The sequence below is a fragment of the Zonotrichia albicollis genome, chromosome 11 (genome assembly GCF_047830755.1).
Source record: "Zonotrichia albicollis isolate bZonAlb1 chromosome 11, bZonAlb1.hap1, whole genome shotgun sequence".
Classification (NCBI taxonomy): Eukaryota; Metazoa; Chordata; class Aves; order Passeriformes; family Passerellidae; genus Zonotrichia; species Zonotrichia albicollis.
In genome coordinates this window covers 16,461,402-16,486,984 of record NC_133829.1, presented here as the reverse complement: position 1 = coordinate 16,486,984, position 25,583 = coordinate 16,461,402, and the positions used below count along the sequence as shown (strand labels likewise).

Here is a 25,583-nt window from a genome sequence, read left to right as displayed (position 1 = left end):
GGCTTTGAGACCCAAAATAGATGTCAGGCTGTCTTTACTGCGCTGAAGGCTCCTTAGTATGTAAATCCCTCCCCAGCACGGTCGGTGCAGCACGGTGGGATGGCACCTCCGGGATCCCGGCATTCCTGGGCATCCCCACCCCAGTGTCCCGCTGGGCAGGGCTTCCCCAGGCCCTGCTTGCAGGCCGTGGTGCAGTGGGGTGCTGGCACAGCCCCCGTGACAGGCACGTGTTCGGGATGGTGCTTTGTACCCTCCTCCACTCCCCCTTCTCCTGCATGGGACCCGGCAGGTTTCCAGGGAGCCACTGGGGCCAGCGGGCAGTGACATTTGTTTTGTCACTTATGCTGTCGTCACCAAAAAACCCTAAAAAATCACTGCCTGGAGGGGAGAGCTGGGCCTGGTGACATTCGCTTCATCTCACAGCAGCTAACGCGGCCGGCAGCATCCCCAGGAACCGTGTGCTCTGTGCCGGGACAAACGAGCTCCGTGCTGCCTGCAGTGTCCCCCTGCTGGGCTCCAGCTGGGCACAGCCAGGATCTCCCCAGGGGTCACAGACGCCCCGTGCTACCACAGCCCCCCAGGAGCTGTGGGCTCTGCGGAGAGCAGTGTGTTCATTTGGTGACATTATTGCTCGATACTTTTGCAGTGTTCCCTACCTTGTAGAGATTGAGTCAAAAACCAGCGCCTGAGGAACTGCCTCTATTAAACTGATGTTCATTAGAGTTGACTTGGTGCTACCTCATTAGGCTGCTGTAATTGAAGGAGTTAATTGATTATCAATAGTTTGAGTTCCCTCTCCTCATGCCCACAAGGCCCTACTGGGTGTTCTTCAGGGGCCAGCATTCATCATGAGGCTGGGACGTGCCTCAGTGCTGGCACTCACAGCTTGGGCTGCTCCGTGCGTCCCCGTCCCCGTGCTGTGCCCGTCGTGATGCCGGCAGCGTTTTCCGCGTGGGTCCTTTTGCGTTCAGCTTATTCATCCCCATTTGGCACTCGCTCCAAACTGTCTAAAATACTTCTGATGGCTCCCCTTTCCGTGGCTGTTCTTTAATGCATATGTATTCTATTTGGAGAGGCTGCGTGTGGGGGTTTGGTGACTCTCTGCTGGGTGTGAAAGCAAAAGCAGAGCCTCCGAAGCAGCTGCTCCCCGAGCGGCTCCGTCCCGCAGCGCAGGGATGGGGGCACAGCCCGGGGGGCCCGGCTGCCCGGCGGGGGCTGCGTGGCCACGCTCGCACGCTGCTTCTCCCGAGCCTGGACCGACTCCCTCGCACAGACACGTGCTGCTGACTCAGTCACACCTCTGCTGTTTTTAGAGGCGGCCTTCTAACGCCCTGCCTCGTTCAGCAGAAAGCAGGGAGATGCTGTGCTTCCCCCAGCCAGCCTGAAAACACATCCCCTGCGCTCAGGAGCAACTCTTGGGCTGCTTGTCCTGGCCCTCAGCTGCTGGAAATGGGACAGGCGTGGGTTTTGGAGTGAGAAAGGTCTGTGCTCAGCCCTCCTGCCATAGACATCTCTGCCTCCTGCCCTATCCTGCCCTCAGAGTTCACCCTTGTGTAGCCCTCCTGCCGGGAGCAGTGCCCAGAGCATCCTCAGGTACCCCCAGGAGCTGAAGGTCCATTGCTGCACCTGGAAGGACCATGGGTGACATGGAAGTGGTGATGCTTGCAGCAGGCAAGCTGGGAATGGAAAAAAGGATCTTCTCCATAGCTGCATCCTCACACCTCCACGGGGGCACAAGCAGGGCTCAGAAAGCCAGAGGATAAAGCTGCCACAGGCCATCTATCTGCTGTCAGATTTTTTTTTTTGAGCCAAATTTAGGCCTGCCCCAGCTCAGGGTCTGTGCGGCATCACAGGTGACAGCACAGACAGCGAGGTGGGAGGTAGACAACCCAGGAGGAAACCGTTGCTCCCCAACTTCGTTAGCTTTAACTAACGAGCTGTTTATAGGAGTGACATGACACCTGCTTTCCTCTTTATAAATTCAATAATTTATGAAAGGTATTAAAGGCAAAACAGCCTCCCGGATAAAGGCTGTGATGCGTGTACGCTGGGTATTAGCCAGACGGGACAATGAGCTACACTTGAATAACACACGAAGATATTTACCCTCTCCCTCTATAAATTATTAACGGGCTTTTTTGCACGTAATTACATGAGCTTTTATGTTTCTCACTCCCTGCTTTTAATCCTTTTTGGAATGGTGCCAGTCACTTATAAGAGGAGCTGAGCAAACAGCAAGTGCTGTGGCTGTGTTTGGGGCTGGGTTTGGGGTCGCTGCAGATGATGGAGATGCAGGAAGGGGCATGGCTGTGAGCCCATCCCGCTGGGCACGGGGCACACCCCGCAGGGAGGGACACAGACAGTGGGGCTGGGATGGGTTTGGCCCCAGCATGAGGTGCTTTTCCTCCGTGTGGCTTCGGGGAGGTGCCTGTGGGAAAGTGCAGACAGGCTCCAGTGTTTTAAACACCCTCCAACTGTGCGTGCAAATCAATTACATGCAGATGTAATTGGGCATGCAAATGTCACTGGGAGGCTGTTTACATGTGCAGTGTACATTAGAGGAGCACGTATGTGTGCAAAGGAACACTAAGGATATTAGTAATAATATCCTGAGACACCCTGAGAGTGTCCTGGTGCTGGGTCTGCTACTGCTCCTTCTCCAGCTTGGCCTCCTTACCCTGCCCCATGCCAGACCCCCCTTCCCTGGCTGATGTGTTTGCTCCCAGGCCTGTGCCCAGCAGGGCAGCCCAGCTCCCCTTTGCTCCCCAGGGAGCTGCTCCCCATGCAGCCCCAGCTGAGCCCTGCCCGTCTCAGCCTGCCACACCAGGCAAGGGCCAAGCTTCTTTTGAACATTAAGATGAACATTTCATCCCCTTCAAGCACCCTGATCCCCTTCTCTTAGTTGCCAAGCATTTGTGAGTCAGCCCCAGCAGAATGGTGCCCACATCACCTCCCCATCCTCCATGCCCAGCACAGCCTTTGCTTTTTCAGTGTGGGCAATTGACAGGACTCCTGTCCTCCATACTCACAGCTCTCTCCAAGCCCTCTCTCCTTTGTGCCAAATTCTTTAATCATTGCTCTTTGTCCTGTTGTGCAGCTCCTATTCTTACACCAAGCTGTTAAAAAGCTGTCACTGTCATAAATTCCTTGTCCCAGAAATTATCTTTCATCTCCCGAACGTGGGCAACAATAGGCACTGAGGTGCTTGATATTATTAATACCTTCTATATATGTGTCAATGGGCTTAAGAACTTAATGGAGCCTTTTCCCTCAGCTCTTCATGCCACGTGTTTGGGCTGCTTGACAGAGCAGTCAAGTTATCAGTGCTTGACTCAGGCTGACATGAGGACATGTGGCCTCTCTGCATTCCAGAACATTGCATGGAAAGGCCTAATTTCCACACCCAGCATTCCAGTGGGTCAGGGTGGGACAGTGCCCTGGCAGAGACGTGGATGAGCTGAGCTGGGGCAGACCCTGTGGGTCAGCAGCTTACCCAATGTTCAGTAGCACTAGCTGAGGGGGGCTACAGAAAGGCTTTTTTCTCCTCTTTATCCCTGTTCTCCAGAGCTTCATGGAGGTCATGTCATGCTTTGAGATGTCCAAGGCATGAGCACAGCATCTCCTACCTCTCACCTCGCTTTCAGTTGGACGCAGAGCTGGAGATGGGTCCAGCCACGCACCTGCAGCCTCCAGCAAGTGAGGGCGTGGTGGGGACAGTGGAGGGATCCCCTCCACAGCCCCAGCCCATGTCCAGGGGGACATTCTGCAGCTCCTGCCACTGCTGTCCCAAGTGAATGGCTGGTGGTCAAAGAATTTTGGGGTGATCCTGCTCCATATCAATAAGCTGACCAGAGCAGGGAGCAGTACAAGGCAGTACAGAGAGAAACATTATGATAATGCTTGATAAGGATCCTCAGTTTCACTGAAGAGCAGCCATACAATGTGGAATTTGGATTCCCTCCAGCTGATAATGAGAAGCCACTGGACTGACTCAGCCTGCTGTGAGGAGGCACCAGCACACATCCAGATGGCCGTGGGGACGGGGGAGCAGGAATATCCTGCCTTGCCTCTTCATCCCACTCCCCCCACACACCCTGAAATGTCACCACCTCCAAGGGAGAACGTGATCTGGGAGCACGTTTTCTCCCTGACTGCATCCGCAGGGGCCCGGTGGAACAGCCATGCTCAGGAACAGGGCTCCTCAGGAATGAGGGTTCCTCTGGAACGGGGGTTCCTCAGAACAGGGGTTCCTCAGGAATGAGGGTTCCTCAGGAACGGGGGTTCCTCAGGAACAGGGGGTTCTTCAGGAATGAGGGTTCCTTGGGAATGAGGGTTCCTTAGGAACATGGGTTCTTCAGGAACAGGGAGTTCCTTAGGAACAGGGGCTCCTCAGGAACAGAGGTTCCTCAGGAACAAGGGGTTCTTCGGGAACAGGGATTCCTCAGTAATGAGAGTTCTTCAGGAACGGGGGTTCCTCAGGAACAGGGGTTCCTCAGGAATGAGGATTCCTCGAGGGTTCCTCAGGAACAGGGGTTCCTCAGGAGCAGGTCCTGCTGCCCGCAGAGCTGAGCAGGGCAGGGGAGCTCTGTGTCCATGCGATGTGCAAGGCACGCACAAGAATCAGGGTGACCTTTCCTCCCTGTCCCGAGCAGCCAGGAGATGATGGTGCCTTCTCCAGGGAGTGGTCAGGACTGGCAGGAGGAAGGAGCTGGTTGCAGGTGGAGCCCAGGGCCGTGTGAGGACCCTCCTCTGCTCTGCTCTCCTGTCCGGATGTGCCGGGGCAGAGCAGGGCCTGCCTCCCCCGTGCGTGCTGCCGAGGGAGGAGCAGGAGGGGCCGACAGCCGATCTGGCGCTCCCAGAGCCAGCGCTGGCAGTACTTCAAGGTGTGGTACATCTTATCTCTGCCTGGCATTTGCATGTATTTTCTCAGCTCAGCTTGTTACGACAAAAGTGTGAAAATCTGAAAAAAAAGGAATGATAATAATAATGGGAGTAATTAAAATCCACCTCCCTCCTGCCAGCTTGGCCCTTTCTAGACCTTTTGCGGCATTCCTGGACACATGCACTGAATCCAAAGGAGGGAGCAGGTCTTGGGTGTCTCCCTTGAGGGGCAGCTCTATTCCCACTGCCCAGGTCCCTCAGTAGTGTGCAGGTGCTGCCTCTCCAGGAGGGAGCTGAGAGCAGGGATAAACTCCTGCCTCGTGCCAGCAGAAGGGAACCATCTGCCACAGCCCGTTATCATCCCAGGATGGCAGTGGCAAAGAGCTGGAGCATCTGTCTGAGGGACAAGCCCCTGCAGATGGACACCCAAATGTTCCTGCCATTCCCTGCAGGTTTTACAGAGGAGCATGTTCAACGAGGGCGTGTGAGCCGAGCTGCTCTGCAGCATCCAGGGGCTGCACACAGGGCAGCACAGGGTGCTGGCACCTCCAGGGCTGGGGCACTGGGGGGTCACTCCCCAGCTGAGGGGCTGACCCAAAACAGCTGGAGTTGATCTCTACAACCTGGGGGAGGCCGGTAAAGGTGATGGGAGAGGGAAGAAAGGTGTGTTAGCTGCAAGGCTGTCAGCTGCACATAGCTACGGGCTGTTAGTGGGGACAGGAGGGGGTGGTACTTCCAGTGAGGCTTGGTTGTGGGCTTGTGGCTGTCCCCAGCACAGTGTCACCCGTGCTGCAACACCTCAGGGACATTAACAGTAAGCTCAGCAGTCATGACGGGTCAATAAATGCAGAACATTGGAGCCTTTGGGGCTTCTGAGCAGGGGCCCATGCAGTTCCTCCAGCAGAGGCCAGCAGGGTTCACTGCTGCCAGGATCTGCCTTTGCCCAAAGTGTCCTTGAGGCTGCTGGGGTGAGGAAGTGTTGCCCATGAGGTGGGCTGAGGATTAAAGAGAGAAAAACCCAATTGGCAGTGCTGCTCCTTGGGCAGGTTGGTTGCACTGGCTGCTCTTACACTCTGGCACTGTGGGCAGGGGCCTTGGGGCTGCAGCTGAGAGAGCCGCTCTTAGGTGATGCTTTTTTCTCCCTTCACTCTCCATCCTTCCCCTCATGTCTCCCCACTGCTGGCCAAAATGCACAGTGTAGCTGTCAAAGCAAACAGGGCTGTGCCCTGCTGCCATTCCTGGGCCACCTGTGCTGCCCTCACCTCTCCTGCTGCCCCTGGTCCCTGCACCCAGGCCCAAAATCACAGAGCCATAGAATGGTTTGCATTGGAAGAGGTCTCAAAGATCCTCTCATTTCAAACTCCTGTCATGAGCAGGAACACCTCACCTTCCCAGGTTGCTCAGGGCCCATCCAAGCTGGCTTTGGACACTTGCAGGGAAGGGAATCACGCTGAGGGCACACAAAAGGCAGGGTTTGCACGGGACTGCTCTGTAGCAGAGGTGTGCACGGATGCCCTCTCAGCCCAAAAGCTCATCCCTGCTCCTGCACACGCAGTGCCCGTCCTGTGCCGCTCGGCTCGCTCCCAGGGCGGGGATGGCCGCGGAGCCGAGGTGGGAAAGACGGTCTTGGAAGGCCCCCTGCTTCCAGGCAGCGCATAGCATCACTCTCACACGCCACCAGCGCTGCGTGCATGGCGTACTTGCCGTGTCTTTGTGCAAGGGCTGAGGTGAAATTTCCCCCCTCACACACCAACAATTCCAGGAATTATTCCCGAGTGTTACTTCTGAATACGCCGTGCCCTGCACTTTAGCGGGGCTTTAACGGGGCGGGGGGAACGGAAGCATTAGAAACGGCATTCAGAGCTCTTAGCCTGTCTTTTGTCCTCTGTTTGTTTTTTTTTCTGGCCGCATTCAGATTGCCGGCTTTGTCTGTGTTTGTGAAGTGCTATTAACATCGATGGCATTGCTGCCATAGCTGTAACAATAAGAGGAATCGATCCGCGCCGAGTAAAGGTCTGAGGAGCGCCGAGAGCGGCCAGGCTGAGTTTCCCTGGTGGCAGGAGGAGAGCTCGTGCACCAACACACGCCTTGTCCCCCACCGTGTTCCGTGCCACGGGGATGCTGTGCCCGGGCCCCCGCAGGGACACACCTGACGGTGCCCACCGTGCCAGCCGAGCCGGGGGCTGTGCCCGTGGGAGCCGAGCGGGAGCGGGAGCGGGAGCTGCAGTGATTCAGCCGGCGAGTTCACCGTGCCCACCCTTTGTTTGTTCCTCCTCTGTGCCAGGCGGGAGGATAACGGGGATAGCGTTACCCAGAACGGGGCTCCGCGGAGGCAGCAGCCTCTGCCCGAGTGCCAGGAGGGGCTCGAGTTTCCCGGGGCTTGCAGAGACATGAGCTTGGGATGGCCTCTCCTGTGCGATGGCCTCCCGCAGCCTGCCATGGAGCGCAGGAGAGGCCTGGGGCCAGCTCAGAAGCTCTCACTTGCTCAAAGAGCCATTCAAGGGAAGGCTCATGGGACCCAATCTGGAGACTCGTGGCCCCAGCCCGGGCTACTGCCGAGCGCCCTGGTGCCCCTGCCTTGGGTCCGCCTTGGCCGGCAGCCGGGGACAGCTGGGGAGAAGCTGGACAGGGCAGGAATCACCCCAGGAGAGCCCAGCCCAGAGGAAGCAGGAAGGGAAAGTGCACATTACAGGCAAAGTTTGTGTCCATTACTGCTGGAGAAACCAGCCTCGGCTGCGAGAGCCAGCGCTGGGCAAATCCAGCGCTGCTGGATAAAGAGTGTCCATTATGGAAGGGGGGAGCGGTGGGCAGTGCTCGGGAAGTCGTGCATTAGTCCGGAATGAAAGGCCAAGGGCTCAGCATGCGGCGGACCCTCCGAGAGGGCTTTGGGATCGCCAGGTCCCACACCTGTCCTCGGAGGCGTCCCCTCAGCGCTCGCAGCCCTGTCCCTCTGATGTGCCGGGGAGGGGGACAGTGTAAAGGGAGCAAAGCGCAGTGCTGAGGGAGCTGCTGTAGGACGGACCCTCCGGAATCCTCAGGGTAGCCCGGCTCCGTCTCCCGGCGGACGCGGGGAGGGCTGGGCACCGACGCGACGGTGACGGGCAGAGCTCCGCTCGTCCGTCCTCTGCGGGCAGCGAGGCTGCGGCGGCGGCGGCGGCGGGGCGGGGGCTGCGAGGGCCCCCATCCATCGAGCGGCCCCGGTTGGCGGGGGAGCCATCCCCGCTCCCCCCTCCCGCAGCCCCGGGGACCCGCACCCCCCGCGCGGAGCGGGGGCGGCGGCGGGAGGAGGGACCGGCCGCGGCCGCCGCTGCCGCGCTCGCCGCTCCGCGCACCGCCCCGCACCCGCCGGCGGCTCCTCCCGGAGGGGAGGCGGGGGCCGGCGGCACCCGGCCCGGCCCCGCCGCGGCAGACCCGGCCGGCGGAGCGGGCGTGCGGAGCCCGGGCCGAGCCAGCCGCCCGCCCGCCCGCGGGGGCGATGCCGCCGCCCCGAAGCGCCGCCGGCCGCCCGGGCGCGGAGGGCAGGGAGCCGCCGGCAGCGCGGCCCTAGGGCGGCCCCGGCGGGGCCCCGTGCCCAGCCCGGCCCGGCCCGGCCCTCCCTCCCCCGGGCGCGGGACTGGGGGGCGGCCCGGCCCCGGGAGCGCCGCCGCCGCCGCCGCTCCGTGTGCTGTCGCTGCGGAGAGGGGGAGCTGCGCTACTGCAGGTGGAGGTTTGGCGGGGGGGCCGGGGGAGATGCCATTTCTGACCGAAGGAGATCGCCGGCGAGGATGAGATGCGGGTAAGCGGGAGCGGGGACCGGAGCGGGGCACGGGGCTGGCGGGACCGGCGGGGTGGGAGCTCCGCGGCCCCGGGACGGCTCCGCCGCGCTGCCCCGGGGCCGGAGCCGCTCCGGTGCGGAGGGCGCGGGGCTGGAACTTGGTGCTTGCCCCGGGCTGTGGGGAGCCGGGAGCTCCGGGAGCTGCCGCCCTCCAGCCCCGCCGGTGCGGATGCTGCCGCCTCCTCGTCCCGCTGTGCCCGGGCGCTCCCCTCTGCCCGTCCCCTCCCCGCACCGTTCCCGCAGCCTCGGCGCAGCCCCTGCGGGAGCTACGGACCAGGCGGGGTCGGGGATCGGGGCCGGGGTCCCAGCGGGCGGGCTGGGGCTGTATCCTGATGGGGAGTGTCCTCCTCCTGTCCCGGTAGTTCCCGGGTGAATTGGCCGGCCTGGAGCAGATGCCTTGTTCAGGTAGGGAAAGGATTGTCTGGACAGCGCTACCCTCTGGGGCAGGCGGGGGAGCAGTGATCAGCCTCAAGCTGGCTGTGGCCATCTCCTGCCCAGCAAGGGTTAACTCGAGAGGAGGAATTGTTCCTCTGCCCATCCCCAAAGCAGAGGCACTAAGGGTTAAAGACGGGCAGGGAGAGCTCTCCAGCCCTGAGATTGGAGGCAGGAGTCATGGGGAAGGGGTATTTTTCAGGGCAGGGGCTCACCTCTCTGTCAGCAGCCCCCCAGCCTGGAGATAGGTGAGTCGGGACGTGGGGAGCTCATGGCGGGGGGGGGGGGTGATTCGGTGATTCCTCAGGCTCCGGGAGGGCTCGGGGGGCTCTGAAGGGTCCCCCTGCCTGGGCTCAGCTCCACATCCCGGAGCCAGGAGCCAGCCCAGAGAACTGGAGATGCTGGGCCAGGGTCAGGCTGCGGGTGCGGGCTCTGCCCTCGGTTTGTGTCTGGCAGAAAGAAGAAGCTGTTAATGGTAAAGGGGCTCCACAGGGCAGTGGGGATTGCGGGGATGCCCAGGAGCCTGCTTGGCTGAAGGGCTCTGGAGCCCTCCCGGGCGGTGCCGGTGCTTGTTGCTCTCCGTTACTGTGTGTGGGTTATTGGATTTTTCACCTTGCGCCTTGGATGTATAAATAGCCCGAATGATGGGCAGAGGCACAGCTCGATCCAGGTGCTGGAGGTGCCCCCTCCGAGGAGGAATGGGAGCGTTGGTGCCCCGGAGGGGATTTGCACGAGGAGGGAGGGAGGGCGAGCGTGGGCACGGGTGGGATCGGGGCTGCTCGGGCTGGTTGGCGTCGCCGAGGCTCTGCTGCCTCTCCCTGCCTGTCCCTGCCCCAGCCATCGCCATCCGCGCTCCTTCCCAGCAAACGCCTTCTCCAGCGAGCGACTGTGGCCGCTGGCCGGCAGCAGGGGATCAGTGTGACAGCCCCGCTGCTCTCCCGACTCGCGGGGGGAAGTTCGGGCATTCCGGGAAGAGCCCCACTCTATGGATCTCCCTCCATCTCTCGTTCCTCTGCACCACCTCCAGAGCCCGGCTGTGGTTCTGCAATGATACCCCTTCTACAGCCCCATCCCAGCCCTCCTGCCAGCCTTAACCCTCTCCTCGCTGCTCTCCACCTTGCAGCAGCCCTGACCTGACCTTCACGCACGCTGGAGAGGGCCCTGGAGCAGCAGCGTGGCCGTGCCTGAGCCATCTCCTCCAGCACGGGGCTGCACGGACCTACAGGACTGCCCAGCCCATCCCCACCCTCAGGCAGCTATCCCAGCCCCTCCCCACCCAAAGGCACTATCCCAGCCCATCCCCACCCAAAGGCGCTATCCCAGCCCATCCCCACCCTCAGGCAGCTATCCCAGCCCATCCCCACCCAAAGACAGCTATCCCAGCCCATCCCCAGCCTAAGGCACTATTCCAGCCCCTATCCCAGCCCATCCCTATCTCACAGCAGCCCACCCCCACTCCATGACAGCTGCCCCAGCCCATTTGCCCCTTACAGCTGCTATCCCAGCCTGTCCCCACCCCACAGCACCCATCCCAGCCCTTACCCACCCCAACAGCAGCTATCCCAGCCAGCACCACTGCCCAAACCTTCCTTCGCCCTGCTTCGTCCCTGTCCTGCACCTCCTGCAGGTCGGGTGGCCGGAGCAGCCGTGCCTGTCCCAGCTCCTCTCCCAGCAGGGTGGGCTGGGGCTGGGGCACAGCAGGAGTGGCTGGGTTGGCTGTGCCTGCTCACCTGCTGCTCCTGGCTCCCTCCTGGATGCCATGGAGGAGAGGGGGCCTCTGGAGCTCTCACAATGAGCAAGGCCAAGAGGGAGATGTGCCCCTGGGATAAAGCCTCCATGTCTCCCCACAGAGAGTTTCCCCATAGCAGCTGCCTGCTCCAGGGCTCAGGCAGCCCCAGCTCTCACTGGGTCCTATGGAATCGGCAGGAGGTGACTGGAGGAGACAGTGGAGCTGCTTCTACAGCTCCTGGGGAAGCATCAGGTTTTGCAGGCCTTCTTGTGGACGGATTAATTACTCAACAAATGGCTGTGCCACTGTAACACCGTACTGTGCTGCAGTTACTCTACACCTGTAATGTAATTACTGTGTGATACCTCTAATTACCACTGTTTCCTGGAAGGTTAACAGCATCACTGAAGGACTTCTGTTTCCTTTAGTGTCCTGCTTCACACAGCCACAGTAGCACTGCTGAAGTTAGTGCTGCTCCATGTAAGGGACAAGTACAAAATCCTCTACCTTGAGGCTTTAATTCAGGGGTTGATAAATCATTTTATAATAACACCACAATTATAGTGTAATTACAGTTGCTGGATTATAAAACACAACACAACCTGTTGGGGCTCAGTGAGGTACATTGGATGACCACTGGGTGCTGCTGTTTGGTGGGACCCTGTCCTTGGAGGCAGAGTTGGCAATGGGCACATGGAAAACACCCAAATGTTCCCAGCTTGGCCAGGGTGGGTGTTTGGTCTCTCCAACACACCCAGTGCACTGAGTCAGCAGCTCTCCTTTGTTCTCTGCTGAGCCTCGAGCAGGGTTCAAGCAGAAATGGCTTTTGGTGGGAAAAGAGCCAGAAGAGCTTTTCAGGTAGCTGGGATGAGAGAGAAAAGGGCTCCAAATGTTTAACTCAAATCAAACAACCCAAGAAAAACAAAGGGAGAAAGAAACGGAGGGCCATGACCTCAATTTTCTTCTTAGTCAATTTTTTCCACTTTCTTTCCAGAGAGAGAGTAAAAATTGGAACTTTTGGCAGGGAATGGCTGTGGGGAGAGAGATCTCTGTGCCTCTGCACCGTGTGACCATGCCTGGGGACATGCCTTACTCCAGCCAGTGCTGGTGGCTGTTGGAGCCTGCTGCCTGTTGCGCAGTGCCAGGGCGTGTGTGACTCAGAGGGGACAGGGCTGTCTGGGCATGGGGCTTGCTTGGGGAAGGGACAGACACAGCCAGAGTCCCCCTTCCTGTGCTTCCCCAGCCCCCAGGCACTGCCAGCAGCGTGGTGTGGCCTCTGTCCCTTGTCACCAGGAGGAGGCTGGCTGGCACAGAGGTGTCTGTGTCTGAGCAGTGTTAATTGTCAGCTTGACCTGGGCAATTGAATAAATGGTGATAAATGTCACTGAGGGTCACATCATCATCATCATCTTCCCTTGAGCCCAGGCAGGGAGTGTGTGGCTGTCTCTATCCCTGGGGACAGAAGGTCACACCAGTGTGGCTTGGGAAGGGGGGATAGTGGGGGAGCACCCTGCCTTGAGCAGAGACCCCAAGCATTGTGCTGGGGTGAATCCTGGCTGATTCCCACCTTCAGGAGTGGCCAATGGCACCTCTCTGGGCCTGCATGGGGTGCATGGAGTGTATTGGTGCAGCATGGCCGTGCTGGGGGAGCCCTGCCATGAGCCCCACCCGTGGCTCAGGCCTCCCTCTTGGCCACCATCCCTTGCCCCTCCCATGCTCTGCCCCATCCAGACAGCATCTCCTGTCTGAGTAAGGATCAGGCAGGGCAGCAGGTCACTGTCCTGCCACAGGGGCCGGGGACCTTGGCTTTGTTTTGCTCATTCTCATGGTGAAGCACAGACATGGTTCTATTTAACCATCCTGCATGGTTTTTTCCATCATTTTATTCACGTGTCAGTGCTGTCAGCGCCTTGGCATCCTGCAATGGACATATGTACAGTGAGCTTTCCTCTCCTGAGTGTCCTGACAGAGGCCAAAGGCTTTCCCCACTGAAGCACTCGTGTCCTTTGTCTCAGGTCATTGTCCTGAGGTGGGGACAGTCCTTGGCTGAGCTGGAGGGTCCCCACAGGGAGCAGGGATGGAGTGAGGAGGTGCAGGACTGGGCTGTGCCTTCCAGGACATGATTCCTGTGCTCCAGCATTGTCCAAGGGATGCTCAAATAGCAAAATGCCTGTGGTTGCCATCAGACTGGGCTGACCTCTGCTCTGGGGGTCAGGCTGGCCATGACTCCCTGGGGCTGTGCCCCTGAGCACCCACCCTGCCCTTGGGGATGTGAGGTTCCTGATGCAGCCCACCCCACACAGCCCTCCCTTCCCTGGCAGCCCTTCCCCTCCCCCCCATATTGCTATTAGTTATAGCTGTAGGACCCACAATTACTCATTTTTTTGTCATTTCTATTCTGTTTCTTCATCAGAATGCAAAACATTAAATATCGCTCTGGTAATTATGGTTAATTTCATAACCTGCACCTTAATTGGATTGGTCTCTGATGGGGAATTCTCGTAGGAGGGAGAAGCAGAAATATTTTGACGTGATCTATTCTTTCAGCTCTTTGTTTGGATTTGAGATGTCGAGTGTGAAATGGGAAACAACCGATTTAGACCTCAGAGGCAACCTGGGGGTGGTGAGCAAAGCCTGAGCCTTCCAGAGGTACTTCTCACCCTCCAGCAGCCAAACCTCTCCCTCCTGTACCCAAACCCAGCCTTTCTCCACCCCTCCTTTGGATTGGGAATAGTCACAGAGAGCCAGGTCCATCTGGTCTACCCAAAATGTGAGCCTGAGGAGCTGGGGATGCATCACAGTAAGCACTGGCCTGGTTCTGCTGGCCAGTGCTTTGTGTGCTCCTAGCACAGAGCAAGGCACGGCCCTCCACAGACCCCCCGTGGGTTTCAGTACCTTAGGGATGTGAGGGACACCCACAGGGACACCTCTTTTCTGCTGGGAATTGGGCAGACAACAGTCCATGGCTGCAGAGGGACAGCAGTCCCCTTGTGCCGTGGTGGACTGGGTGATCTCGGTGCTGCTGCCCAGGGCAGCCACTCCTGGGGGCTCCCAGTGCTTGTCTGGGGCTGGGCCATGGGGTGCCCATCCCACAGAGCTGGCACCTCCCTGCCCCTTTGGGCCTGAGCTGTCCCACAGAGCTGGCACCTCCCTGCCCCTTTGGGCCTGAGCTGTCCCACAGGGCTGCCATCTCCCTGCCACTTTGGGTCTGAGCTACAGCTCGCTCCAGGAAGCGCAGAATTGCGCTGCCATTAGGTGCTGCCATTAAACTGATTTGTGCTCAGCCTGTTTATCCTCCTCAATGGGAAACGGCAGCGAAATGGAAACCCTGGCCTCGCATTTCCCACTGCATTCCTGTGCACTGGATTTCCCCGTGATTACTTTTGTTCTCACGTAGAGCCCAGAGCGCAGGCTCCGTGTCATTATCCACAGTGCTGGGAGAGGAGAAAGGGCAGAAAGCATTGCTGCAGCCCAGGCAGAGCACAGCAAACCCACCCCACAGCTGCCTCCTTTTGAGGGCAGTGGGGAGCTGCTCCATCCCCATGGTGGGTCTCTCTTTTTTTCCATGCCCACAGGCTCAGTGTGTGCTGGAAGGGCTGAGGAATGCATGGCTGAGGCTGCCACTGTGCTGACACTGCCACCCCTTGTCATGGGCATTAGAACAGCTCTGCCTGGCACAGCCCCATACCTGCCAAGGATTTCTATCAGCCCAAACCTTGTCCAGGCATCCCTCAGCACTTCCCTTCCTGCAGGATTTGGGCTGGGAGGGGCTGGTGGCCCCTTGCTCTCCCTGCCTGGCTCTGTGGGTTCAGCTGGAGGCAGGACGGGCAGGCTCAGCCGTGGCTCAGCACAGTTTGTTTTTATCTAATCCATTTTATTGTTGAATGAAACAATAACAGCAAATACAGGCCCTGAAGACAAGCCATAAATAATGCAAAAATCAAACAAGTGAGAGAGGGGGAAAGAAAAAGGAATTATACATGTAAAACCAGCCCAGAGAAAACCAGGCTAGGAAGAGGAATCTTCCCTCTGCACTTGCTATTGCTCATGCTTTCTTTGCCTCCCTTTTTTCTCCATTTCTCTCTCTGGAATTTCCTGCGGCACCAAATTTGTGATTATGTGAACAAAACTTAATAATAAATGGGAGGGGGAGAGAGAGAGATGTGGCTTGCGGGAAGGAGTCGGGAAATGAGGTGGATGGAGTGAACTGGGGCTTCCATCTCTCGCAGTGCCTTGAAGCACAGCCGTGCTCCTGCCCCCTGCTCTGCCCCGTGTCCCTGGGGCTGTGCAGCAGGGACAGCTGTGCTGGTGCCACCCGTGCTCATGGGAGCCCTGGCAGCAGGGCACACACAGCCCCTCGCCCTTGGCTCACTGGAGGGTGATCCCAGAGCCAGCTCTGCCGGGCTGGGCTGCACTTGGCTTCTCCCAAAGGCTTCCCAGGCCACTTATTTTAGGCAACAGTATAAAAATACCAGGGCTAGTCCTAAAGGGGGGTAAATCAGCAGGTTTCCCGGAGGTCAGCAAAGCTGACTGCTTTATGTCCTATGTCCTTTGAAGTTCTCTTGCCACTGTCCCAAAGGTTTCCAGAGGAAAGGAGCAGCCCTTGCACTTTTTTTTGGTATCCTCTGCTGGTTGTAGGGGAATTCAAGGGATGTGCCTTGGGAACCAAAGTGATGCTGTAAGTACAGTCTTAGTTTAAATTAAATGGAAGGAATATGACTGGTCCCTGGTCCTGCTGTTCCCCAGCCTTTGGGACTTTGATCTGGGGTTTCAACTTTTGAGCAGTGGCAGAGATGCAGTAGGGACACAGTGGTTTGGAGTGGTGGCATTTAGAGGGGGTCACATCCCAAAGCCTCAGAGCTGTTCTCTATGGCCCTTGGGACCAGGGTGTTGGGCTGGTTTGGCATTTGCTGTCCTGAGGCAGCCCTGGGTAAATGAGGGCAGGAGGCACTGGTGGGGCTCCCCAGCTCTGCCTGCTAGCCCTGGGTTAGTGCTGCTGGGGCTGCTGGTGCCCAGCAGAGCTCTAGGGAGCTGCAGAGCCATGGGGTGCCCTTTGGTAGCTGGAGGGGATTGGCTGTTCCCAGGCAGGGAGCAACAGGAGGGAGCAGCTCGTCTTTCCTGCCCCCAGGTGTGGTTTGGAGCCATGGCTCAGCCAGGCAGAGCTGTGTCCTCCCCGCTGCTGGGGCACAGGCTGGAGCCCGGCTCTGGGGGGAGCAGGGAGCCCCTGTCCCCAGCCCAGCCCTCAAGGCAAGCCCACATAGTGATGCCATCTGCTCCTGGCGGGGCTGAGAGGCGCTCTGGCAGTGGGGTGACTTTGTTCAGCTGCTTTTGTGCCATGTCAGGTGCTGTCCTGCCCTGCACACGGGTTCAGCTCAGGCTCTGTGCAGCTGGGCTCTGGCTGATTCAGCAGCTCGGGGGCCGTGTGCTGGGAGGGAGGGCTGTGCCCTGCAGGGCTGTGCCCATCCTCCAGCCCCAGCCCAGCCCTGCCACCCCGTGCAGGGCAGCTCAGGGGAGCACAGAAGGCATTTGGGCCATGGGCACATTGCAGGGGATGCCCTTGCAATGTCATTGTGACCCTGGCTCTCTCCCAGCAGGAACACTCCTTGGACTTTCTTTCACCTCTTCAGGGCAAATGTTTCCATTGCCCTGAGAAGAGCCTGGGGTTTTTCCATCCTCCTTTCCCAGCTTTCTCAGCTTTCCTGCAGGGAAAAAGAACTGTCTAGGGAGACCCTCATGGTACACTGGAGCCTCCTGTACACAGTGCCCACTGATCAGAGTGCAAGGTGAACTGCCTGCCTTCAGTGAGCACTTAAAACATCCTGGTGACCCAGCCCATATCCACAGAGGTAGCAATCCCAAGGAAATTTGCCAAAATAAAGGAAGAAGAAGGAGAATCTCCATTCAAAATGGTGCATGCCCTTCCCAGTGCCCACCAGACTCCAGCCATCCCTTCCTGACCCAGCCCTAGAAGTCTCCAGCCAGGCCTTGGGAGCTATTCCCTTGGCAAACACAGCTCCCCTGCTCTTTGGCTCACATAATAAATAATGAGCCTTCTCCAGGCTCACCTGATCTGGGAAGCACAGAACCACCAGTTCAGGAGTGGCTGTGGCAGCAGTGACCAGTCCATGTCCTGGCCACCTCCACCCATGAGCAGGGGAGCATGGCTGGCCCTGAGCCCCAGCCCCACTCTGCACTGCACCCTCACCCCCCTTGTTTATCTTGTGCTGGCTCAGGGCTTTACAGCCCCTGACATCCACAGCTGCCTTTGCAATTACTTATTGATCCCTTGTCAGGATGTTTGCTCTGCTGATGGGGCGCTGAGGCATGTGCAGCCAGAGAGAAAAGATGCTCAAAATGAAGGAGCACAGGTAGGAGGAGGGTGAGGAGCTCTTGCACAGATGTGATCACAGCAAGAAACAGCCTCAGCAAAAACTGCTCTGAGCTTTGGTGTCCTGCAGAGACAACCAGGATCTCCTTCCTGTCGTCCTGCTCCAGTAACCTGCCTGAAAATGAAAGCCACTCTCCAGGCTGGCTCTGGGCCACTGCTGGCTGTCCCTGCATGGGGTCAGGTAGATCCACAGCCCAGGTTTAAACCAGTAGGCACCTGGGCCAAAGCCTCCCCTTACCAGCATTCCAGCCCCTCAGTCCATGTTAGAGCTCTTCTCCTTCCCTGGGCATCTCTGTTTTTTCTGCTCTTCTTGCTCTCTGCCTTGGTGCTTTCCTGACTGACTGCAGTGCTGGGGACACCCCATTTTGGGTGGCAGAGCCTGTTTCCATGAGGAAATGCCTTTGCAGGGCGCTCCCATGGGCCAGCTACGACCAAAATCTGGTGCCAGCCGGGCGGTGTCAGTGCCGGAAGGGGATTTGCATCTTCAATTCTTCTTGGTGCTCTTTTACAGCTCCAGAGCAGCTGCCAGAGCAGATCAGGTTGCCTCACACCTATTCCAGGCTCCCACCTCGGAGCTGCTGAAAGCAGATACTGCAGGAGGCTGAGCAGAGCTCCCAGCTGGAGAGCTGTGCCTTCCTGTGGGAAGGGGAGCAGTGACCCTGGCAGCTGGTGCTGCTGGGCTGGGGGCGGGCTCTCCTCTGCCTGACCTGCCTTGGCTCATTTGCTTAATTTGCACAACTTGCTCGTGTGTCCCCACCACCCTGAGGGGTCCTTCTCATCTTTTGCCTGTTTCTCCCCCATTCTTTCACCCTCCTGTGCTGCTCCTGGATGATTTTGGGGCCAGGCCAGGACACAGTGCAGCCCTCTAACCCTTTGTTAGCAGTCCATCCATTAATGAAGGCCCAGAGGAGTGTGCTGGCAGGTCTCTGTTGCCCAGGCCAGTGCTGTGCCACCCTGGCTGTGCCCTGACAGCACTCAGGAATCACTTTATGCTTTCCCTCTTTGATTTCTTCTTCCCCATGTGAAGCATGGTGGTTCCAGAAGGGAAATCATCTCCTCTGCCTGATGCTCCCACCCATTGCTGCCCATCCTTGAGCAGGGGGGAGAAGGGCGGTTACTGCCAATGCCTGCACTCTGGGGCTGGGTGGGAAAAGAGGAGGAGGAGGGAGCAGATAGGGTGGAGAAGAGGGAGACACAAAGCAAAAGGGCCCACAAATGCACACTGGACACAGGGGAAATGACGAGAGAAGGAAATGGGCACAAACCTGTTTGGCAAACTAAAGCTGCTCCCTTTGTTTTGCTGCTTTGCAGATAGCTACAGAAACAGTGCAGAGCCTAGGGTCTGGGTAAGAAACTCCTCTACCAGCAGGAAAGGTTGTTAAATATTTATTTGTAAACCTGAAGTCTTTGTCTCTAAAATGTAGTGAAGTTCAATAAAATTTGATTTAGCTGGAGCAGCTTAGAGGAGACAGGAGCATGGACTCGGGGAGCTGTGTCTCATTGGCTTTGTATGAAGCCATCATGGCAGAGATGGGGTGAGCCCATGGCTGAACTCACCCCCCCACTGCAGCCCAGTGAGGATGCCCAGCACTGTCCAGCTCACTCCTGTGCACAGCTGGGAGCAGCAGGTTGGCCCCTGCAGGGACAGGGTGGGGGCACTGTGCCCCCAGAGCACCGTGGGCTCCCCCCCTGCTCGCTTTGTCCTAAATTGCCTGTTGTGGCTCGATGCTCTCAGAAGCATCTGGTTCAAGGGTGAACATCTCCAGCCCTGTAATTTATGGCTGCCAGGTGGGCTTAGAGCTGACTCGGGGATTTTGCCTCCTGCTCGCTCCCTGTCAGCACAGCAGATCGCTCCCTGCTCACAGGGGTGGGGAGCAGGGGACAGCCCAGGGACAGCGGTGACAGTGGTGAGCATGGCCAGGTGGCTGCCCCACCACTTGGGGCATCCTCAGGAGCACACTCAGGGGCAGAGCCCGGGCTCCCTTTTGGGTCATCACCCAAGTTTGGCTTTCTGGGGCTGTTCCTCCCTCCCCAGGGCAGCCTGTGCCTGTCACACTGGAGCAAACCCCACACACGTCTGCGCTTCCGTCTGGCCCCAGGCTGCATTTCCAGGCACAGGCCCAGAATGGCATCTTCCCTCCCAGCAGTGAGCCCAGGCACAGACACTGGGCAGGCCCTGCTGTGTTTAGCACCAAGGCAGAGCTCTGGTGCCTCCATCTGTGCCTCCTGGGCCGAGGCCGGGACCTTCCCGCGGGAGGGGACTGTACTGAGAGCCCTCAGCCCTGGGCAGCAGGTGCTGAGGACAGGGGTCAGTGGCTGCCATGGCTTTGAGCGTGAGTTTTGCTTTGGCTTGCTCTGGGTTTGCTGTCACCTAAAGGCAGTGAGCCTGGCAGCTGCTGCTTTTTTTGTCCATTCTTTTTTTGTGGTTGAGGAAGGAGAACCACGCTCATGCCAAGGGCAGGGCTGTGCATCACGGCCATGGTCCCATCTCTGCTCCTGCCTGGCAGCTCCTGCTGGGCCATGGCTGGCACCCTGGAGGGCAGCTTGGGCTTGTTTCAGGGTCTTCCTCAGAGTAAATCTGGGAGGGCTTTGTGGAAAGCCCTTCCTGCAGGTAGCAGTTGTGCAGGGGCTGTAAAGCCATGCATGCATTGTTGGCCCACAGCTCACACAAAAATCACAGTTTGTGTCGTTTTTAGAAGGGCATCTCTTAATATCCACATCACCTTGAGGCACAACTATTTCTCTCCGAATCAGGCAGAGGTAAATGGGAGCCAGAAGTGATTTAAAGCTCATCTTAGCTCAGAATTTTCCAGCTTATTTATTGTCTTTCTCCCAAAGCTCTTCTGTGACTCTGGCTATTAAGATTACGGATGTTTTTGTCAGGGATTGTATTTATCACGGATTTAAATTTAGCTGAGAACTAATAACATGTGAGGTGTGTCTAGACTTTAATTCTGGGCTGTGCTTGTCGGTAACACCACACAGATTCTGTTTCATTCATCTCTGGCCTCTTTGCTGATTTTTTACTCACTGATACTGCACAGCTCTGGCTGTGCCGAGGCTGTGCTGGGGGTGACAGCACAGCACAAGGTGCTTTGGAGGTGCAATCCCCTTCCTGCTGCTGGAGAGGCAGGATTGAGCCTGGGGGAAGTTGGTCTGCAGGATTCAGCTCTGCCCCCTCCCCATGGCCAGCAGGGACCAGAACAGAGCAGCACATGCAGGCAGAGCGGAGCTTTTGGCCCGGCACACAAACAAGGCTGGTGCCTGGCACTCTTAATGAGCTGAGTGTTTTCAGTCCTGCTATAATTAAGCCCCTCAGACTGTATTTTGTTTTGCATGCCGTGTTTTGCTGTCTTTGATGGCTTTCTCAGCACGGCTTTGAGGAGCAGGAATTGGTTTCTGAGAAAAAAGGCTGCAGGCGAGCCAGCGCTCAGGAACGAGCATGTGGTGGGAGGGCAGTGCCCAAGAGGCTCCTGGCCATGGGCACCACTGGCAGCCCAGCCCCAGCCAGGCTGCAGCAGGAGCCTGGGGAGCAAATCCATGTGCAACCTGGGCCATGCCAACCAGGGGGCCAGCCTGGCTCCAGGGCACCAGCCCCAGTCCCAGCCCCACCCCAGCAGCATGGCAGTGGTAGCAGCAACCCCCTTGTATCTGTACTGCTGCCCAGCACCAGGGAGGTGATGACATGGGAGATGATGGATTGTAAATACCCAGCAAATGGCTGTTTGCAGCCTGGCTGGGGCCCAGGCACTCCCACTGGAAATGTTTCCACTGGACTGGGACATGCTGGCCCAGGGCCAGCACGAGGGAGCTCAGCATTGCGGCCAGGGGAGCTCGGCAGGACCAGCTCCCATCCCTGCAGCCCTGCACTGTGGGGTGATGTGTTCAGTGTGATCCCCGCTGAGCAGAGGGAGCAGGGAAAGGGTGAGGTGGTGGAGGGGTGGAAGGGGACAGTGGAATGGGAGGTAACCACAGAGGGTTCCTCTGGGGACACTCCAGGCCCTCACAGCCCATCACCGGCTGTACTGAGGCTGGTGGTTTCCAAGATGGTGCTGGTGGGACATTTTTATGGCCAATCCATCATCTCCCATCCTTGTATCTTACAAAGAAATTTTGAATAATTTTTTTGGGAACAAAAGTGATCCTTGGGTCATATATCTGTATGAAATGATGAATATGAGCAGATGCAATGGCAGGAACGTGCAGAACGTGTACCAGCCCCATAAATAGTGCTAGAGCAGGGAAAGTAATGGACAGGATATACAGCGATGGATACAAACAGAGCCAATGGAAGTAATGGATTGGGTGTGTTTGGTGATAGCCATAAATAGCATTAGTGGGAGTAGTGCAGAGAGTAACATAACAATAGATATAAACAAGGACTGGAGTAGCTGGAGATCTAATATGCAATATTGATATGATTTGATTCCTCATAACAGCCTGAACAAGGGAATAAATGCAACAAGGAGCATCCGCTTCTGCCCGGCCAGGATGGCTCTGGGCTGGGGCACAAGCAGACCATGAGCCCCCAGGGAGGTCTCCCAGCCCTCCCCAGGGACATCAGCAGGAGGCTGGCTCTTTCCCTGCTGACACCAGGCAGCTCCCTCATTATCCAGAGCCCCCCTGGACCTGACTTGAGGCTACAGCTTGCTCCTGTAGGCAGTGTCTGGCCAATTGCTGTTTCTGGGTGGGGGGAAATGGTTTGGGTCTGCCCTTGCAGGCTGGCATGGTGGGAGGCAAGGAACTGGCCCTGGGGACACACTGAGAGCAGCTGGGGAATGGGGGAGCACAGAAGGAGGGAGCTGGCTCCCACTGAGCTGTCAATGCTGCTTGCCCCAAGTGGGGCTCCCCAGATGCTCCATCCTCTGCTCAGCTCCTCTGTTTGCAAAGCAGCCTTTATATTCAGGCTCCATCTACAGGGAACAGAATAATTTCAAGAGCTTAAAATAGGATGTAGATAGATGTGTTTCGTATTAAATTATTTTTTTAAGAAGCAGAGGAAGCTGTATGACACAGATTCCTCAAGGCCTTCCACTCAAGAGTCTGTGCACGTTCAACCATTGAGTGGAAAGTCAGGGAGTGGGGAGAAGAGAGGGTCTTGAAACCAAAGGGCTGCATTTCAGCTGGAAAATGAGACCCTCTGCTGTGCCTGGGTGGTTCCTTTTGCCTTCCCATCACCTCTGCCAGGACACCAGAGCTTTTGCCTTGGCTGTGCCCATTGTTTGCTCACGTGCCACTTGCTCTTTCTCCCGCTGTTGCCTGCAGGTGAGAGATAGGATGGTAGCCGGGGAGGCGAGTATGCGCAGCCCAATCCTGGCCTGCTGGCAGCCGATCCTCCTGCTGATGCTGGGATCCATCCTGTCCGGCTCCGCCACGGGCTGCCCGCCGCGCTGCGAGTGCTCCGCCCAGGAGCGCGCCGTCCTGTGCCACCGCAAGCGATTCATGGTCGTGCCAGAGGGGATCCCCACCGAGACCAGGCTGCTGGACTTGGGCAAGAACCGCATCAAGACGCTCAACCAGGATGAATTTGCCAACTACCCTCACCTGGAGGAGCTGGAGCTAAACGAGAACATTATCAGTGCCATTGAACCTGGGGCTTTCAACAACCTCTTCAACCTCAGGACGCTGGGGCTCAGGAGTAACAGACTCAAGCTGATCCCTTTGGGGGTGTTTACTGGACTCAGCAACCTTACCAAGCTAGACATTAGTGAGAATAAAATTGTGATCCTCCTAGATTACATGTTCCAGGACTTGTACAACCTGAAGTCTTTGGAGGTGGGTGACAACGACCTCGTCTACATCTCCCACCGGGCCTTCAGCGGCCTCAACAGCCTGGAGCAGCTGACTCTGGAGAAATGCAACCTGACCTCCATCCCCACGGAGGCCCTGTCTCACCTTCACGGCTTGATTGTGCTGCGGCTGCGCCACCTGAACATCAACACCATCCGGGATTACTCATTCAAGAGGCTGTACCGGCTCAAGGTCCTCGAGATCTCACACTGGCCCTACCTGGATACCATGACATCCAACTGCCTCTATGGGTTGAACCTGACCTCCTTGTCCATCACCCACTGCAACCTGACGTCCATCCCATACGTATCGGTGAGGCACTTGGTTTACCTCCGGTTCCTGAACCTGTCCTACAACCCCATTGTCACCATTGAGGGCTCAATGCTCCATGACCTGCTCAGGCTCCAGGAGATCCAGCTGGTGGGAGGGCAGCTCACCACGGTCGAGCCCTTCGCCTTCCGCGGCCTCAATTACCTGCGCATCCTGAACGTGTCAGGGAACCTGCTGACCACCCTGGAGGAGTCAGCTTTCCACTCGGTGGGCAACCTGGAGACGCTCATCCTCGACAACAACCCCTTAGCCTGCGACTGCCGGCTGCTCTGGGTTTTCCGGCGGCGATGGAGGTTGAACTTCAACAAGCAGCAGCCCACCTGCTCCACCCCCGAGTTCGTCCAGGGCAAGGAGTTCAAGGACTTCCCTGACGTCCTCCTGCCCAACTACTTCACCTGCCGCCGAGCACGAATACGGGACCGCAAACCTCAGCAGATCTTCGTGGACGAAGGCCACACGGTGCATTTTGTCTGCCGGGCAGATGGGGACCCGCCGCCCACCATCATGTGGCTGTCTCCCCGGAAGCACCTCATCTCTACCAAAACCAACGGGCGGCTCACTGTCTTCCCTGACGGCACGCTGGAGGTGCGCTACGCCCAGATCCAGGACAATGGCACCTACCTATGCATCGCCAGCAACGCGGGTGGCAACGACACCATGCTGGCCCACCTGCACGTGCGCAGCTACTCCCCAGACTGGCCCCACCAGCCCAACAAGACCTTCGCGTTCATCTCCAACCAGCCCAACGAGAGCGATGCCAACAGCACGCGCGCCACCGTGCCTTTCCCCTTTGACATCAAGACTCTCATCATCGCCACCACCATGGGCTTCATCTCCTTCCTGGGCGTCGTGCTCTTCTGTCTGGTGCTCCTCTTCCTCTGGAGCCGCGGGAAAGGCAACACCAAGCACAACATTGAAATCGAGTACGTGCCACGGAAGTCCGACGCGGGCATCAGCTCTGCCGACGCGCCGCGCAAGTTTAATATGAAAATGATTTAACCAGGCGACAATTTGCAAATAATAATGGTGTTGTTTTGTTTTGTTTTTTTTAAAAAAAAAGAACAAATGAACAAATAAAAAATAATTAACAAACATTGCTACAAACATACCGACCTCTCTCCTTCCACCGTGCCCTCTGCCCCTGTCCAAACCCACTGCGCCCGCACTGTCACCACCTCCTCCTCCTCTTCTTTATACCAGGAAAACATTCAGCCGATGTCTTCAGGACTCCTGTGTTTGTAAGGACTTTGTCTGATGGACTCTGGTGTCAGATATAACTCTGAGAGGGGAAAAACAACGGGGGGGTGGGAAAAAGAAAGAAAAAAAGAAATAAAATCAATAAAAAAGTTACGAACTTTCTTCTGTAACTTTGATTTCAATAATTATGGATTTTTATGAAAACTTGAAATAATAAAAAAACCCTATTTCCTATAGATAGTTGGAATGAAAAATTTTGACTTCTTGATCTGTCCAGTTCTGTACCTGGCAAGTGCTTGCTTTCTTGCCTCAGAGGCACTCCCCAGATGCCTTGCCAAGAGCAGCCCCAGGCCAGGGTGAGTCTCCTGCTGACATCAAAGGCACCTCCCACAGTGCAGTGCCTGCTGTGGCACCAAAGCAGGTCTGACAATTTTTCCTGGTTTTTATAGTCAGTTCCCCTGGCCATCCCCAAAGCCTGTGGAGCAGGGCTGTGACACTGGTGTCCATAAGCAGTATGGAGCAGGGCTGTGCTTTCCTGCCCTCTGTGTGGAAGGAGGATGCAGATCCCCATTGCAGGGCTGGCCCTGCCTGTGGCCTCCAGGAGAGGAGCCAGGGGCACCAGGCTTTGCCTGAGAAGGGCTGGGGATCCTCCAGCTTCTTCCATGGGGAGAGAGGATCTTCTGCCAGCCTTTGCAGCAGTACCAGGGTGTCTCCTCTCCTATAGGGGACAGGCTGGCTCCTGTGCTCTGCACAGCTGTCCCCATGGGCAGGGATGTGACACATCCATTGGCAGCACCCACTTGGGTGCCTCCAGCAACTGGTGCCTGGAGCAGCTCCAGCACTGCTCTCCACCTGCCTGGAATTCAGGACCTGATCACTGGCAGCCAGAGTCTCAAGCACTCTCAGGCACATCCAAGGGAATTCAGCTTCCAGGCTCACAGGAGACCTTGTCTGAAAATAGAATTCCACAGGTCTATAGCCACAGGCATAGGCTGAGGCAGAGAACAGGCACAGGCTGTGAC

The 25,583-nt window shown here is 57.5% G+C and overlaps 1 protein-coding gene across 6 annotated transcripts in view; it reads left to right on the top strand.

Annotated features, from left to right (window-relative positions):
* The window catches only part of LINGO1 (leucine rich repeat and Ig domain containing 1), a 155,983-nt gene extending 131,182 nt beyond the window's left edge, over positions 1–24,801 (top strand). For 3 of the 6 annotated variants that reach the window (XM_074549534.1, XM_005487787.4, XM_074549535.1), the window contains one exon: positions 22,510–24,801. In XM_074549534.1, coding sequence (XP_074405635.1) covers positions 22,522–24,363 — 1,842 coding nt within the window. In that variant the 5' untranslated portion in view covers positions 22,510–22,521 and the 3' untranslated portion in view covers positions 24,364–24,801. Of the gene's footprint in view, positions 1–8,018; positions 8,657–9,227; positions 9,376–15,492; positions 15,535–22,509 lie in introns of those variants that run through there. The other 3 variants (XM_074549533.1, XM_074549536.1, XM_074549532.1) reach the window with 3 other exon arrangements.
* Positions 24,802–25,583: the final 782 nt, after the last annotated feature.